Here is a 17039-nt window from a genome sequence, read left to right on the forward strand (position 1 = left end):
TCTGAGATACCACCCTGCTCCCTCCTCAGGGAGCCTTCCCAGCTCCCAAGCCTCCAAAAACAGACCGAGCCCAACGCAAAACCGCCTCCTCCGCACCAATGCGTCCGCGGGGACAAGAGCCATGGTCACTCCACCACGCGCGTACCTTGGCACTGGGTATCCTTCATGGTCGGCTCATATCCGGCAGCACATGTACACGCTCCCACGGGTACCATCCACTCGCCGTCACCATTGCAGTACAGCTTCAGGGGTACAGACACCTCCACTGCGTTGGGGATGCAGGTGCCTGGTGCGATGACCAGAGAGGTGGGCTCGGCCCCCGTCAAAGTCTCCGGGAAGATAGCAAAGCCAGCAATGGTGTTGGAGCATTTCTTGTAGAAAGCCCGGACGGAGATGAGGGACATGCAGGCTCCCAGGTCTTGGAAGGCCAGGTAAAAGCCATTCTTGGAGAGAGGGCCAAAGCTGCGCACCTTGGTGTTCACGCGGCCAGACTCCAGCTTGGAGAAGCTCTCATCCGGGGCAATTGTATCCACTTTGATATAGGGGTTCTCCATCCAGAAAGGGCTGTTTGCAGAGGCAGAATCCGTATCCGACTCGTAATAGAAGAGGTTGAAGGTCTCTTTGCAGGAGCCGGGGATGTTGGGGATGCTGTTGCAGTCCCGCACGGTAAACTTCAGCTCCACGTAGACGCGCTGGACGTCCTGGCGCTGGATGAACTTGGTGCGAAGCCAGTTGTTCTGGTTGGCCTCCCGCACGTTGCACACCTGGTACGTGCGGATGGGGTTCATGGCCTCGTCGTAACCACTGACTTCTTCCCACTGTGAGCAAGAGGGGAGCAGGTTAGACCCCCAGCTGGGGAGATCAGTGCCACGGACACATCGCGAGCGGCACGGGGTAGGGGGGACCGGGCAACAGTCAACAGGGAAGAGAAGCAGCTGCACCTCCACGTGTCCCAACCCTCCTGGTCACCAAGGTGACTAAGAGCAACCTGGGCCAGGGACCACGGCGCTCCCGCTCCACCGGCATGGAGTCAGGAGGAGATGGTTTCATGAGGCGAGAAGATAAACATGGGAGGGAAAGGGGAAGATGCAGCCAGTTCTGTGAAGGCACTGGTGAGCAGCCCCGATTCCCGTGGGGCCGGGGCCAGCTGTGCCCTTTTGAGGTTGGGAACAGGGCTGGCTCCAGACTTACCCCCGTCTCCGGATGAGTTGTCCATGCCAACTCAGAGGTCACCCACTTCGTGTCCATCAGGGTCTCTGGAGGGAGAGGGAGGAGAGAAAGAAGTAATTGGAGACGAAGGCCAAGATTAGAGGGAAAAAAAAACCAGGAGGAGTGGGGGAGAGGAGAGCCGAGGCTGACATTTCTGCGGAAAACAGCAACTTGGGGGGTGAGACATGGTGGGAGGAGGGGGGAGCGGCGCAGACAGACTCCAGATTTCTCTTCTCCTGTCAGGAGAACAGGAAGAGCGAGGCATCCCCGGAGAGTTGCGCTGGAGCAGGGAAGCGGCAGGACAAGGAGCCGGCCAGGTGGCGAGGGGGGGACAGGGACGGGCTGCCACCCCCAGCCACCGGTGCGGCCAGCCGTGCCTCCCGGCCAGCGCGGGGGGGTGCCAGAGGAGGGAGACCGTGCGCCCCCATCCACGCCCTCCCTCTCTGCTTTGGCAGGGCGCGTATTTATTGTGGCTGGGGTTGAAAGGGCCCGTTCCCATGACAGGGCGATGCGGGCCAGGCAGGTTTATCCAGAGGAGGAGGGACTGGCAGGCTGCTCTCCCAGAGACGCCCCACATCACTCATTTTACAAGAGGGGAGAAGAATTTGACCGTCTGGCCAACATTCCTGGAGCAGACTACAAGACAAACCACCCCGGCAGCATTCCCCAAACAGCCCCAGCCCCAGCCTTGGGGGAGCTAGACGCTTGTCTGGGAAGAGCTGCAATTGCAGGCAGCTGTCGCTAATCCCGGGCAGAGCCGTGCGGCTCCGCGCAAGCACCAGCGCAAAAACCGACAACATGCTCTGGGGCCAGTGCCAATGGCCCCTCTGTGGGCTGCTGGCTCTGTGACCCCCACTCTAGGGATGGCCCTGTAGGCTGTTTGGAGGGGAACAGGCATCCCTGGGGTCCTCCGGCCCCTCTCCTGCCACAGGGGCTTTTGGGGCAAGGGGGGTGCAAATGCCAGAGCTGGGCAACAGCCCCCTGCAGACCCTGGTGTGCTCAGAGGGGCTCCGGTGGCTGCCCCGGGCAGGGCCCACAATGAGCTCCAAAACGCCTCCCTGCTGAGGGCATCCCCCTCCCCAGCTGCAGGCATGGCCCCATCCCAGACCCCACACAGCTCCCCAAGGGCTGTCCATCAGTCTGTCCCTCAGCCGACCCAGCCCCGAGACGCAGGGCAGGGAGCCGTTGATCTCCAGCCCCCAGAGCTGGCAGCGGGCTGGGAGCCGCTTGCTCTCGACGGCTGGGGCACAGGACATGCTGGGACAGTTTGGCTATGCCAGGCACCACGGCTTAGCCCCAGAAGTGAGAGGCAAGTTTCAGCTTCTTCCCTTCCACGCCAGGAAAACCACAGGCTGACCCAGACAGGGAGGAAGCACGGAGGAGGAAGGAAATGTTCACGCATCGCAGGGTTTTGGATGAAGCCCCACTGGAGGTAAACACCTTCCTCCTATGTCCCACCCCGGGGAGACCTGCCAGCAGCTCCCGAGCCAGCACCCATGGATGGGCCAGGAGCACGGGCTGCAATTGCCACTGCAGCACAGATAAACAAACACATCTGGGGACACGTGGGCTCTCCGACTCGCCTCGCTGTTTGCCAGGATCCCAGCCCAGCCAGTGAGCCTGCCTCTTGCCCAGGCTGTATGCGTGGAGCAAACATAAATGCAGTCCCATCGTGGGCTGGTGGCACTGGCAGCAGACATGGCACTGGGGACAGAGTGAGGGAAACCCCTCATGGTGCCAGGTCCCCAGCCGGGAGAGGGTCAGGGGGGCAGCATCTACAACAGGAAGGACAAACTGACACTGGCTCTTGTTTGCAAACAGGAGTCCGGGCAGTGGTTACCTGCTGTTTCTCAAACCCACAAACTAGGGGCATCTGGCAAAAACAAAGGGAGAGACAGAGGGAGCCCTCTGCTAAGCGGGTAACGCAGGGGGACTTGTGATGAGGACACCAGAAGGGCCAGGGCACAGGATGCGCAGGACAGAGCTGGGCACCCATGGGGCACCCTCTGCCTGGTCCCAAGGCACTGCCTGCCCAGGGGATACAGCAAACCGCCATCCCTCTCCCCTCCCTTTCCCCACAGCACCAGCTACTGACCGCTGGCAGGGGCCCGAGCGTGGCTCCACAGGGCCACGAGACCTCCCCGAGATGCTGCCACGCTCCCCAGACCCCTGCACCGGGGTTGCTCCCAGGAAAGGCAGCCAGTGCCGGACCATGGGGGAGCAGGTTGCAGAGTGGGGCCGCCCGCACCTCTCTGAGGGACGGGCCCTGCGCCGGCTGCCCTAATAAGGGCACAGCGGTGCCGTGCGAGGGCCCAGGCACACCACACTGGTGGCGGAGCAGAGCCAAGCGCGTGCTCGGCGCTGACAGTGCGCCGGGCTGCCAAGTCCCGGTACAGAAACCCTATGTGGGTCTGGCCAGCGAAGGGCCCCATTCCTGGGGCAGGCAGCTGAGTGGGTGTTTCTGCAGGAGGGCTGGACCCGGCAGGAGGAGCAGGGAAGGGGTGCCCTGCATGCTCAGAGACGGGGCCGGTGTGGATGAGCGGCCACGGTGGTGAGTCAGGCTGGGGAGATGGGGATCTGGGTGGCAGGGTGTGCCTGCGAGTGGGGCGGCGCGAGGATCCCGTGGCCAGCCGCATCAGAGTCAGGCTGGACCTGACCCTGTGGGCATCCCAGCTCCTGGGGCGGGAGGGGAGCTTTGCTCTCCTAACCTGCCCAGGGTGTGCGGGAGCTCCCCTGCACACCAGCAGCCCCCACGCAGGCAGCCCTTGCCATGCTGGCCCGGCCCCAGGACAGGGCACGTGGGCAGCCATCCCCTCCGGCAGTGCCCTTCCCCCTGAGTGCCGGCCTGGGGCAGAGATGCCGCTCGGACAGGAGGCTCACTGCCTGCATCCTAATTTGGCAGCATCTGCCATCTGACCAGCAGAGGAGGGGAAAAAACCTGACAGAGCCAAGGCAGCCGCTGGCGCAAGAGCCACGTAAACCTCACAGAGAGAGCAGGGAGGGGAAATAATAAAATCACTGAGCAACTTAGCTAAAGGAAACAGGGCGAGTGCGGAGGGCAGCAGGGGTTTCCTGCAGCTGCGGGAGCGAGCGGGGCCGCGTGGGATCAGGGGAGCTCCTCAGCCCCTCGCAGCCCATCACCCGTGAAGGTCACGGGCAGATGGCCCCGCAGGCTGCTGCGCTGCGTGGTCCCGGGACCAGCGACAGCATGCTGAGCCGAGCCGGCCACAGCCGAGCTGCAGAAACTAATCCTTGCCCTTAAAGCTGCCACAGAGATCTTGCGGCAGCCTGGCACCGAATCTGTGTCCCTTCTCCAGCAAACACCAGGGCACGCCAAGCACTGGCCCCCCATGAAAGGGACATGTGCGACCATCCAGGGCTGGGGAGATGGGCAAGCACTGGATTTCAGTGGTTCGGGAGTAGCCAGCTGCTCTCTCCGTTTGGCACGTGGTGCCAGAGGTGGGCTCAGAGGCAGCACTGGCAGTTTCCCGGCTCAGTTCAGGTTTGCAGGTGCTTCGGAGGGACATGAACAGCGTCAGGGCTGGCCGAGCAGTGAGTCAAAGCCACCTCAATCCCGCACACCACAGTGAGAGCCTGGTCCCATTAGTCAATGGGAAATTGACTCCCAATTTCGCCAGCTTGGGGAAGTCACCCTAAGGCTTACTTTATCACTGTCTGCAGCGCTGGGGAGTAGTCCTCTCCTTACCTTCAGCCAGGCAAAGGCAAGGGATGCTGCAGGAGCCTCACTACACTTCAGCAAGTGCAGCAGGCCATGGTCAACCCCACATAAAAGCAGGATTTCCACTGCAGAGTGGGATCCCAGGGCAGGGAAAGAGCCTCACTCCTCGGATGGGGCTGTGAGCATTGCTCCAGCTGCCTCCTCCCTGCCCTGCAAAAATCTCCTCCCAGGTGCACCCCAAGCTGCAAAGACCAGGGGTCTCCTGCCAGCAGCCCTCCCATCACCTTTGCAGAGTTTCCAGCGGTTCGCTGGGTATTTGAAGCCCTGGCGAGAACCCATCTGGAGCTGGGGACCTCTTCCTCCCAGCGCAGGGGCTCAGGAATGCGGTGTGCACGGTCTGAGGCCAGTGAAAACGTTTGAACTCCCCCCCTTAAGAGGCCCAGAGAGCCCGTCTCGCGCTGCTGAGCGGCAGACGCGCGCGGCAGCGACGGCTGAGCCAGAGGGGGGGGGGGGGGGGGAGATCAAAATTCTTTCAAGATGAAGCTGCTGGGGAAGACTCAATCGTCTCCACCAACCGGCTCCAATTTGAAAGCTCTCGCCTTTGAACATGGGGACTGCCGGCTTTTATCAGGATGCGCTGGCAAGGTAGGACGCCAGCTCCTTGCCCCAACGAGGAGAATGCAACTCGCGCAAGCCCAGAGCACCCTGAAAGAAAGCAAGGGAGGAAAGTTAGTAAAGACGCCCACGCAGCCTCGCCGCAAACAGAGGAACCTGTTCTGCAACGTGCCCATGCTTTCTGGGAGCTATGCACACCATGGCACCATGTCTGCAGGAGCTCAGCCGGGCTCCTGTAGGCAGCATTGATGGCTGGGCCATTTGCCCCAGGACATGGCTTGGCTTCCACCGTGGTGGCTGCTCACAGTGGTGCCGGATGCCTCTCCCCCTTGCCGCCGTGCTGTGCTCCTCTGGAAGGAAAGGCAGCTTGTTTAGGGATGCACTTTCAGTCTTGGTGACTGCCTGCTAGTCAAAAAGCCACCAAAAGGGGCATCTCCCCGCAGATTTTTAATTTCCTCCTCAGTTTTGGAGATAATTATGGCAGGAGTGAGCGGCCTTGCACACTCCCCATTCAAGCACCTATCGGTACAATTAATCCCGTCACCGTTCTGAGCAGTGGCACAAAGGGCCTTTGGTGTAAGGTCCTTTATCTGGGAACAAAGAGCTGCCTGTGGGAGAGAACCTGAGGTTGCACTTTTCCCGCTGATGAGCGTTTCACATACACAAAAGCCGAGCCACACAGAGCGCCCTGCGTGCACGTCAGGTCTGTGAGACCCCGCGACACGTTGTCCCGGAGCGTGTCGCCCACCTGGATCCCTCCTCTGGAAGGGTCCTTCCCCCTCTGACCCCAGCTAAACCCTGTGGCTGTCCTCCTCCTCCTGGGCAGGGGATGGCCCCGCTCCGAGGCCAGGGGACTCATACACACTGCCTGCAAGGGGAAAGCACTCCCATCCCGCTCAGCCCAAGCATGTGCTCCATGGATGGGGCACCCCGCTGATGGCAGCTTTGGAGCCATCGTGCTGGAAGGTTTCAGCACTCGGCAGCCCCTCCTGCCGGAGCTGCACTGCGTGGAGGGGAGGCTTTAGCTGATGCAGCCGAGAGCCAGGAGAGCAGCGAGAAAGTCTGCAGCCAGGGAGGCAGGCAGCAGGCAGGGCACCTGCGGGGCTGGCAGCACCCAGGGTGGGCCGGGGGTACCCATGGCAGAGGTGCCAGGCACCGGGTTTGGGAGCCTGGCGAAGGTGCCAGCAGACGCTGTCTGTCAGCTCCCTCTGCAGGGACGGAGCTGGCAGCACTGTCGGCATGCTGCACAGCCCACGCGCCCTCGTCCTCCCCGGGGAATACATCTCTCCTGGGGACCCCTCACGCCAGCACGTGAGCGTGGGCACGCTCAGCCACCCAAGCGTCCGGTGCAAGGCTGGGGGGCTGTGCAGGCTCCCACCCTCCCCGGCTGTCAGGCCGGGCAGGCCAGGGGCGGTGCGGTTCAGCCCAAGGGAAGGGCTGGAGCGCTCCCTATCGCCACCCACACTGGGAACCTGTCCTTATGCAGAGCAGGGCGCCTGCTGCTCCCCAGTGCCGAGGGAGGAGATGTGGAGCTGCTGCGGGAGCCGGTCCCCCACCCTGTCACTCTCTGGGGGAACATGGGGGCTTGGACCGCCCCCCATGCCCACCAACGTACGCTTGCCCCAGGTCTGGGGCAAGCTGACAACTTGCCAATGAACTGGGAACAAAGAGAAGAGAGGAGGGGGGGGGGGGGGGAAAAGGGGGCCTGTATCACAGCTGTGGCCCTTTGTGCCAAGGGCGTTTGGCCCATCATCAAAGGGGATCGGATTTGCTGAGGCAAATGATGACACATCCACTTCAAGCGGGGCAGGTTCTGCCTGCTGCTGGAGGCGAGCCACCGGAGTGAAGAAGTACTGTGGGCACTTAATAATAGACTCATTATTTCTGCATTATGGCAGGGCCCAGAGGCCCCAACTGAGATTAAGGCCCCTTTGTACACACCACACAAGCATGCTCCGGAGAGCCTGGCCGAGGATGGGCAGCACTGCCGGTCCTGGCCCTGCTGGCATCATTGCTGGTCCTGGCCCTGCTGGCACCACGGTAAGCTCACAGCAGAGCCCGAGATGCCCATTCCAAGGATGCTCCAAGGATGCATCCGCCATTTCCCCATCTCGCACCTGCACCGGGGTATAATAACCTCATGCGGGGAAACAGCCCCATGGCTCCAAGCCATCGGCCGGCTGCATCTCCTTCACAGTCCCTGCATCCAACCCCAATGCCCTGCACCTTCTGGATGGACCAGATCCAGCTCCCAGATGACAGGAGCTGCATGGCACACGGGACAGAGGGGGACGGGAGCGCTCCCTCCTTTCAGCTCTGCCCCGACGCCCACCCGCTGGCCGTTAACTGGCTGAAGAGGGTTTTCCGTCCGCGTGCTCCTCGCCAGGAGCTGTTTCCTGATGGCCGCGAGACAGACTGAAGCATGTGAGAGAGGACAGGTGCCAGCTCTGCAAAAAGCAGATCAAGTGGCAGCGCCCGGGATGCGGGGAGGGACGGGTGCTCGTTTCCTCCCAGTCGCGCACCGGCTTTAGCCAGGGAGTGCAGATTTCTGCCATTTTGTGAGCAGGGCCACGGCAAGCCAGGCTCTAGTGCCTGCCGGCACCCACGCTGCGTGCACCCCCCTCCAAAGCACTGTACTTGAAGCCCGGGGCTTTTGCAGGACGGCAGGCTCCTGCCCTGCAATCGCATGCCAAGGACACGTGCAGCCTGCTGCCCGAGCCCTGCCAGGTCCCGCTGCTAGGCCCTGGTCCTGCAGAAAGGCCGTACTGACGCCGGGAAAGGACGCGAGCCAGCTGCCTGAGTCCAGCCCTGCACTGCAATTACTGTTCTATTAATACCGCGGGGATTTCGGATGTCAGAGCCCGGTGTGCCACGCCGGGGTCAGCTCAGCCAGGGAAGAGCTGCCATCCCTGCCCACATGGTGGATGCGCCCTGGTGCTCGCTGCTTCGGCTCGCCCAGGGGGAAGAGCCGCTTTCGTTCTGCCAGGCTGCGGGCAAGGGGAACGGAGAGACACCACGGACAGCCTCTCAGCCCTGCCTGCTGCCAGGCACCCTGCCGGCCTTAAAACGACTGCTGCCTGCTCGGGATGGGCATGTCCCTGCCTGGCCCAGGGGAAGGGGCTGCCCGCTGCAGCTCCCCACCATGGGGACAGTGTGACCAGCTGCCCCGGGTGGGTAGGAGCTCTACGGCCAGCAGGCAGGAGAGATTTATAGGTTGCCGTCCCCAGCAGGAATGGCCATGAAGCCACCCTCCACTGCCACAGAAATAACTCATCCGATAGGGAGGTGGCAGACCTGTTCGAGCCGTGAATGCCATCGACCAGGACGTAGGCAGCAAATCAGCCCGCAAAGCTGCCCTCCTTTCCAGGCCCTGCTATGATGGGGACGCTCCCGCCACCTCCCTCCACGGCCCCATCACCCTGCGGCCGTGGTTTCATGGGACAGATGTCCCCATGGGGCCACCAGGCTGAGCCGGGCTGGCGTGGGTGGATGGAGAGCCCCGAAGTCCCTGGAGGAAGAAGGAAGGGAACATGGTTGGTGCTGTAGGCCTGCCTCCGCAGGGCAACCGTTTGCGGCAGGCTGAGATCCAAAAGGCCCCTCTCCCCCCTCCAGCTCCATTTTTTTTCCAGGTTATACTTTTGGAAAGAGCCCAGGGAAGGAGTAATGATATTAAAAAACAAAAAAACCACCCCCTCCCCAAAAAAGGTTACTCACTGCACATCCAAGGGTTCGCCCCACAGACGGGGCGGCTCGGCTGCCAAGCTCCATCCCATCCCAGCAGCGCGGAGCAGGAGTTTCTGCCAAGATCTCCCTCCTCTCTCCTGCCTGGGGCAGTTACCCAAATCTCTGCGCTGCTCTCCGCTCGCTTCCTCGGCTCTCCTCGAGCACCAAACCCATCTGGAACTGCTTAAACCCAAACACCCCCCCCCCTTCCCTACCTCCCCCACCCCCAAAGTCAGATTCTTCCAGAGTTAAAACAAGCACAGAGTCAGGAGGGGGTGCCGGGCCGGGCTGACTCGCTCCTTCATTTCAGTTTAATTTCTGGGGAACTAGAATAAATCTGTTCCTGGCGATCGTTCAAGCCCTGCACATTTTTCTCATTAATAAAAAAAGGCCTTGGATCGCACGCCGCGTGTGCGTGCGCGCCCGCTGAGCACCCCCCCTTCCCCGCTCGCCCCGCGGGGTCCCTCCCGTGCCCCAGTCCTCGCCGGGCAGGCGGCTGAGCACCCAAGGGACAAGCAGGACCGGCCGGGGCGGGGGGGGGGCGGTGTCCCCTCCCCGGGACAGGGATGGGTTTTGGCAGCCCTGCACTGTGGCCACACCTTGGAGAGGAACAGGGAGGCCCAAATCCCCCCCGCAGCTGCCGCCGGGCAGGAAAGCCCTGGGGGAGGGCTCCCCTGGGAGGGGCGAGGGACCCGGGGAAGGGGCGTCCCCGCTGTCCCCCCCCTCCGGCATCCTAGCCCCCGTGGGGCCCCCGGGGCATTCCTGGGGAGGGGGCTGGGAAACAGGTGTTTGTCAACAGCTCCTGCCACATGCGTGAGAAACGCCAGGCCCCGGCAGCGTGGAGCTTAGCGACGGCCAAAATAAAATAAAAAGACCCCCACAGCAATCCCTCCCCCAGCCCAGGACCCCCATCCGGCACACGCTGGCACGCGCAGAGAGAGCGGCCATGGGGCCAGTGCTTGGCCCTGCTGCCGTGCTCCTGCCTCTTCCCAAGATGGCTCCCTTTCCTCCTCAGAGGGGTGGCCATGCGAAGCCAGCTCTGGGCTCGCTCCCTCCTGCCTCAGGGAGCACAGGCCGGCGGGCTCAGCTGTGCTGAAGGGAAAGCGGGTGCCAGGGCAGCTTCTCTAGAAATGGCAGCCCTGTGGGAAGGGGACGCAGCCCCGCCCCTGAGCTCAGCCCCACAAGGCCTCGATGGCCACGCTGAGGGCAGGCGATGCTGAAGCCCAAGTGCGGGAGGATGAGGTCTCACCAAGAGTGCCAAGCCTGGTCCTCCGCAGGCAGGCTGCCCACCCACCCTACAAAATGACTCCACCGTGCCCCGGGCTCCCCACGGGGTCTGTACGGGGCTTGGCTCCATGAGGGGACAGCCCATACCCCACCCCAGCCTAAGCACAGGACTGATTTTTGAGCAACAACAGCAAAAAAAAAAAAAACAACCCAAAAAACAACCCACAATAAAAAAACCAACACACAAATTCAAATGGGACTGTCCCAGCCAGGTCAGAGTGCCACTGCAAAAGGCTGCCTGGCCTCCAAGATGGCAGCTTGTCCCCAGGGGCGCAGGGGCGTGCCTGGCTCCCTGCAAGGGGCTTCACGGCCATGGAGGGGCACCCCCATTCCCACCACCCCCCAAATGCTTTGCTTGGGAACGCGCCTGCTCCAGAAGCGACACCAACTTGTTATGGCTTCAACCCTGGGGAAGCACGTGGTGATGCTCCACCGCAGCCCATGGGGACAGTCCCCCTTTCCCACGGGGCTCCTCAGGGGGAGGCTGGCACCCACCCTGCTGCCTCTGCCAGCCGGGAACGGGGATCCCGACCCCGGGGCCGCCTCGGCACCCTTCCCCCAGCGCAGCTCCCAGGCGGAGACGCTTAATCCCGACAAACCAGTTTGACTCAGCACAACAGGAACAGCTACAATTTTAAAAACATGCAAGTCTGTGATTCAGATTGCTCGGGCTGTTTTAATTAAACACCAAGCTCCCCTGCTCCAGTGGCAGCAGCAAACGGCTCACGGAGAGAAAATGCAACAAACTGGTTTCCCCAAATATCTCTTGCAGTAAGTCATCACAACAAAACAAGGAGTTTCGGTTCATTCCTTAAAAACCAGAGGCCGCTATTCCCAATCGCGAAGCCTGGCCGGGCACGGCCCTGCAGCCGCAGCCTCACCGGCTGAGCCGTATGCTGGGGAGAAACGCAGGGCTGCAAATGGACCCCGGTACTGCAAGTTTTCCCTCTCCCTGGCTCTCCACATGCTCCGCTTGATACAAAGGAAAGCCCTTCTTCTCCCCGCCTCAGGAGCATGGACGGGGCGGGCTTCCTCAAGCAGAGCTTTTAGCGAGGAACAGGAGATTTAATGAATCCAGCAAACACTGCGGAGCCCCACAACCTGCTTTCCCTCACAGCCCTACCCCGAGCATCAATAAAACAGCAGGGCTAACTTCCCCCCATCGCCCCGTCGAGAAACATGCCATTTCAGTGAAAAGTAATTAAACGGAAAGCAAATCTCCCTGCCAAGAAAATACCTGGCAGTTCCAGTACAGGGGTCAATTAAACAGGGTTTGCTGGTGCAGAGAGGAGTGTGGTCAGCCTGCAGAACACCCAGCGGGGGTCTGGGAGCCATGAACGGGCAGAGCCCAGATGAGGAAAATCCCCCCTAGAAACCCTCCTGCTTCGGGGGAATTTGGGTATTTCACTAGATTCCCAGTCGGCTTGGGACTACGCGCCGCAATACGATGCGTCTGCACAGGGATTCGTGGGGGAGCATGTCAGAAACCCCAACTTTAAACAGAGTCCCATGCCTAGAGAGGCAGCTCCAGGCAGGAGCTGCCCGGCAGAGCGGCTCCTCAGAGAGCAGGTCCCGGTCCCAGCCCACCCACACCCCCGCGGCGACGGGCAGAGTGAACCTGCGGCCATCCACGCTCCCTCGGGCCAGGGTGTTTTGAAGCCTGGGGTTTTATCCCTGGATGGTTGGCAAGGGCATTGAACACAGCACTCTCCCCGCACCATTTCACCGCATCTGCTCCCCGCAGGGCCTCTGCTCCCACAGCCCTGCTGGGACAAACTCCTCGGCTCCAACCCCTGTGCCGGAGAAAGGATCCGCTGTAGCCCCCGGATAGAGCATTCCTTCTGCAGCCGGCCTGGGGACTGCTGAACCAGAGAAGAAAAACACATTGTGACTTCAAACAGACCCAGCGCACTTACAGGATCTGGAGAGAAACCATTTTCTCCTCGGCAGCACAAAGCCCTCACTGAGCTGCTGCCGAGCACGGCTTTTCCCCTCCACCCCCGTGGGGCCTTGTAAAGAAACCCAACTCCCTGCCATCCCCCTGGGAATGAGCAGCACCGTCCAGCCCCAGAGGCCCCTGCCCTCCCAGCCGGGCACTGGCCGCAAGCCCAGCCCGTCGTCCCCTCGGAGGGGACGGCAAGGTGGCCAGGTCCGGGGACCACTCGCTGCCGTTGTCGTCTGCAGGACGTGCACGCAGATTTATGGCCACGCCAGATTTATGATCAGCACTAAAATATCTGAACGAACGTGCATGCTAGATTTACAGTAACCGCCCGAACGTGCCGGTCCCCATCAGGAAGCAGCGTCGCAAGCGGCCAGAAATGCCCAGCGCAGCAGAAGCGCGGGAGCTTGCTGACCCCGACGCGAGCAACGGCTTCCTAACACTGGGCAAGGCAGAAACCTCTCCTGGCCCAGCTGCAACTTTCCCTCCAGCTCGGACAAGAGCGAAGGGGAAAAGGAAAAAAAAAAAAAAAAAAAAAAATCCCAGGGGAATCAGGGCCAGCCCCAAAAATGCTGGGCGGCTGCCAGCCAGCCCCAAAGCAGTCCCATGGGGCTGGCACCCAGCTGGGCCCTGACCTCCTCAGGCAGCGCGTTCGGCCCCTGACCCCTCCACACGCTCGGGAAGCCGAGAAAACCTGGCGACTCCTCAGCAGGAGCTGTTTATTTGCTCTCCATCCGGCTCTTCACACCACTCCATCCCCGGGCGGTGGCAGGGGAGAGGCCGGAGCTCCCTGCCTCCCCGGGGACTGACGGGACAGTCCTGGGGCGATACAGTCCGGTGCTGCCGGCCCCCATGCCGGCTTACCTTCCCCGGTTCCCAAAGTGCTGATGGGAAGCGGGTTGCGAGGGGCTGCCCGCAGGTGTGGGGCCCCGCCAGGCTCCCTGCCCACAACTTCATCCTCCTGCACCTCTCCAGCAGGCCGGGCTCCCCAGGGCTCTGCCCGGCACGGCGGTTCCCAGGCGGGTGCTCGGGAGCCTCCATCCCAAGAGGGCTGGGTGCCGGCAAGCTTCTCCCTTCCCCTCCTGCCGCGGGGCTCCCGCTCAGCCCTGAGCTCACGGACCGAGCAGGCCCACAGCTTCGTTTCCTACGGCGTACAAAGCAGGATGATTTTTTTTTACTTTTTCCCCTTTAAAGGAAAAAAAACCAAACCGTCGCAGGGAGGGAGGGAGAGCGAAAAGCAACACGGGCAACAAGCACCCCCCCAAACTTTCTACAAAGCCCCAAACCGGAGGAAACGTGTCCCCCCAACAAACCGCAGCGGGGAAGGGCTGCTGCCCACGGTCACCCCCCGGTGCCGCAGCCCAAACCCCGCACCGCGGGGCGACGGCAACGGAAGCCCGAGCACACAAAAGCCCCTGCCGCCCGCCGCCCGGGCGGAGGCACCGACAGCTCCTCTCCGCCCGGGGTTTCTCCCTTCCCTCCCTCCCCAGCCCCCTCCCGCCGCTCCGGCAGCGAGTTCGGTTACCGGACGCCGGAGCGTCGCCGCCCCCGGCGCTCCCGGCCGGAGCCGCGCACACTTTGTGCCGAGACAAAAACCCGCCCGGGGTCCCTCCTCCTCCTCCCCGGTGCGACCCGCCTCGCCCGCCCCGGGTCCCCCCGGTCCCCCAGCGGGGCCAGGAGCCGCTTTTCTCGCTCAAAGCCGGGGGGGAGACGGCGCTGCGCCGCGGACCGGGATTCACCCTCCGAGGGGGAGACAATTAACCCTCCTTTTATCCCCAACTCCACCGGAGCGCGGGGGGGGGTTGCCCTCCTCCCCGCTTTCTCTCCCCCGCCCGCGGGGGCGGGCGAGCCGCGGAGCGCAGCCCCGCTCGGGGATGGATGCGGCACGCGTGGCCGCTCGCCCCGGCGGTCCCACCGCCGGAGCCTCGGGGGTTAAGGCGGCGGGCGCGGCGAGCCCTGCCGGGGAAGGGATGGAGCCGGACACAGCACACGGACACTCCTCCGGCGGCCCCACCAGTTCTGGCACGCCGCGAGCTTCCACTGAAAGAAATATTAATTTTCCAGCCCTCTCGGTCGTGGCGAAAAGCCTCGGAACGCAAACCGAGTCTCCAACGAGGCGCCGCTCCCTGCCAGCAGCCGCCGGCCGCGGCCGCCGCGCCTCGGCCGCGCCGGGCTCGGTTCCACGGGGCGTTGACTCTGAAACCTACTGAAGGCGGCTAAGCGCTGGGAGCGGGGCTGGGGCGCGCTGCGGCGGCGAGCTCCCCGCGGGGCCATCCGGGCGTCCGCGGCGCGACGAGCCGAGCCGAGCCGAGCCGGCGGCCGCCGCCGCCGAGGCCCGGGGACACCCTGGAGGGTGCGTGCGTGTGTGCGCGGTCGCACGGGCCCCGGTGCGGTGGGCGGGCACGCCCGCCCGGTACTCACCCTCCAAAGCGCGGCGGCCGCCGGGAAGCAGAAGGAAGAGCAGGAGGGGGAGCAGTGGCGGCGGCGGCGGGGGGGCCCCCGGGCGGGCCGCGGCCATGGCGGGGGGGCGGTGCGGGCGGCCCCGCCGGGCAGTCCCGAGCTCGGCGCCACGCGCGGCTCCTCTCGCCGCCGCGCCACGCTCGCGCTCTGGCGCCGCCGCCGCCGCTGCGGCCGCTGAGCCGCGCGGGGCGGGGCCGGCCCGCCAATCGGCCCGCCCCTGGCAACCCGGCGCCCCTGGCGACGGCGAGCGCGGCACCCATTGGGAGGCGGTGGGACGGGAGGCGGAGCCTTCGCGGAAAGATGAATTGGAGGGGGCGGGCACTGCCCGGCGCGCCCCCGGTGGCCCCGCCCCCCCGGCGCGGGAGGCGCAGGGCGGGGAGCGCGCCCCACCCAGCGGCCGCCCGCGGAACTGGGCTCTTAAAGGGGCCGCGCTCCCGGCCCGCCCCGCAGCCCCAGGCCCGCCCTGCCCTGCCCCCACCGGGTGCGGGTGAGTGCGTGGGCCTGTTAGCGTGTGTGTTGACGGGCCCACGGGCCCCTCTGTGCCCCACCACTGGCAGCCTGGTTTACCTGTGCCACCCATTGCCGTACCATCCTCTACGGTCCCATCCCATCCCATCCCACCCCATCCCATCCCATCATCTCATGCATCCCACCCTGTGCCATCCCATCTCACCCCATCCTGTCCCAGTCTGTCCCATCACATCACATCCCACCCCACCCCACCCCGTCCCCACCGCACCATGATTCCCACCCTGGTGACAGGGCTGAGTGCTGGGATCCCGGCCAGGGTGACACCATACAGAGAGCACCCTGCAGTGACCCCCCCCAGCACCCCCTTCTCCCACCCCCAGTGTGCCTTCCCCACCACACTCCTCGTGGGAGACGGTGCCGGCTAACATGCACGCAGCCACGGCCTCCAAGTCTGTGGGTGCCTCAGTCCTCTCCCCGTTCTCTCCCCCCATTCCCATGGGAAGGTTTTGGGACCCTGTGTGGGACAGACTCTGCTCCCTCGGCATGGTGCACACACACTGTCCCTGTGGCTGGAGCAGGCACTGCCACATCCTTCAGGACAGACACATCCCCGCTGGGCCGGGCGTGGGACATGGGCTGCGACCTGTCCTGGCCCTCTGCACCACACCACAAATCTCCTTGGATGCCTGGGGAGGGTTGGCCTTGGCTGAGGGCTGAGCAAAATCCCCCGAATCCCTGATTTTGGGGCATTTTGATGCCCCTGGTCCCCAGGGTGGTCGGGAGCTCTGGCAGGTCTGGGGTAGAGGGATGCATGGCTGGGCGCATTGCCCCTGGGCAGCCTTGCCTCCGCAGCGCAGCCATCTGGGCTGCCCCCGCCGCAGCCGCCTGCCATCTGCAAGCAGTGCCTCGCCACAGCGCTCCCCGCCCCAGAAATCTGTCCCAGAAACTCCCTCTCCGTGCAGCCGTGGCCCCATCCCCGCACTGGCGCAGCGGGGCAGCTGCGGGCCTACGCTCCTGGCCACCTTCCCCACGGCTCCCGGCAGGAGAGGGAATTCGGGAGGTTATCGGGACTGGCCGTGGTCGGCCTCTCTGCTGTGCGGATGGATGCAGAGCGTGTCCGTATCGCCTCCTCCTTCTGCTGCACAAACCCACCAGGGCTGTGGACAGGCATTTTCCTTCCTTGTCCCAGTAGGATTTGGCTTCCCAAGCCCTGGCCAGAAAGATTGGCACAGGCCTGGGCTCTGTTTGGGCTGCCGAAAATTTGGAGATGATCGATTCCTGTTGCAGGAATGCTGGCATCCCCTGGGAGCTGTGGGGAGCCTCGCCAGGATGCCATGCCCCGAGGGCTGCCGCAGCACCCCAGCACTGCCAGGCGTGGTTCCCAAAAGGAAAAGCCATGCTCAAGAGAGACAGCATGCTAACTTGTCACATATGACTGTGAGAAATCTCTGCAAGGGACAGGAGAAGCAGCAAGTGGGGCATTGCACTCTCCAGGTAAAAGAATGCAGTTGGGGAGCAAAGCAGCAGAAAGGGGGTCACCCCAGTGGAAAATATCAAAGTTTGAGCAAAAAGAAGCAAAAGTTGTTGGTTTGGGCATGCTGTCACTCAGGAGATGAGCAACGAAGAAGCAAGTGGCAAAGCCGGCACCATTAA

The 17039-nt window shown here is 63.4% G+C and overlaps 1 protein-coding gene across 2 annotated transcripts in view; it reads right to left on the reverse strand.

Moving 5' to 3' along the window:
* The window catches only part of EPHB3 (EPH receptor B3), a 28377-nt gene extending 13434 nt beyond the window's left edge, over positions 1-14943 (reverse strand). The window contains exons 1-3 of one of the 2 annotated variants that reach the window (XM_076341266.1): positions 14877-14943; positions 1192-1256; positions 146-818 (exon numbers count right to left, since the gene is read on the reverse strand). In XM_076341266.1, coding sequence (XP_076197381.1) covers positions 146-818; positions 1192-1248 — 730 coding nt within the window. In that variant the 5' untranslated portion in view covers positions 1249-1256; positions 14877-14943. The remainder of the gene's footprint in view (positions 1-145; positions 819-1191; positions 1257-14876) is intronic. The other variant, XM_076341265.1, reaches the window with a different exon arrangement.
* Positions 14944-17039: the final 2096 nt, after the last annotated feature.

The sequence above is a fragment of the Aptenodytes patagonicus genome, chromosome 6 (genome assembly GCF_965638725.1).
Source record: "Aptenodytes patagonicus chromosome 6, bAptPat1.pri.cur, whole genome shotgun sequence".
NCBI classification, from domain to species: domain Eukaryota; kingdom Metazoa; phylum Chordata; class Aves; order Sphenisciformes; family Spheniscidae; genus Aptenodytes; species Aptenodytes patagonicus.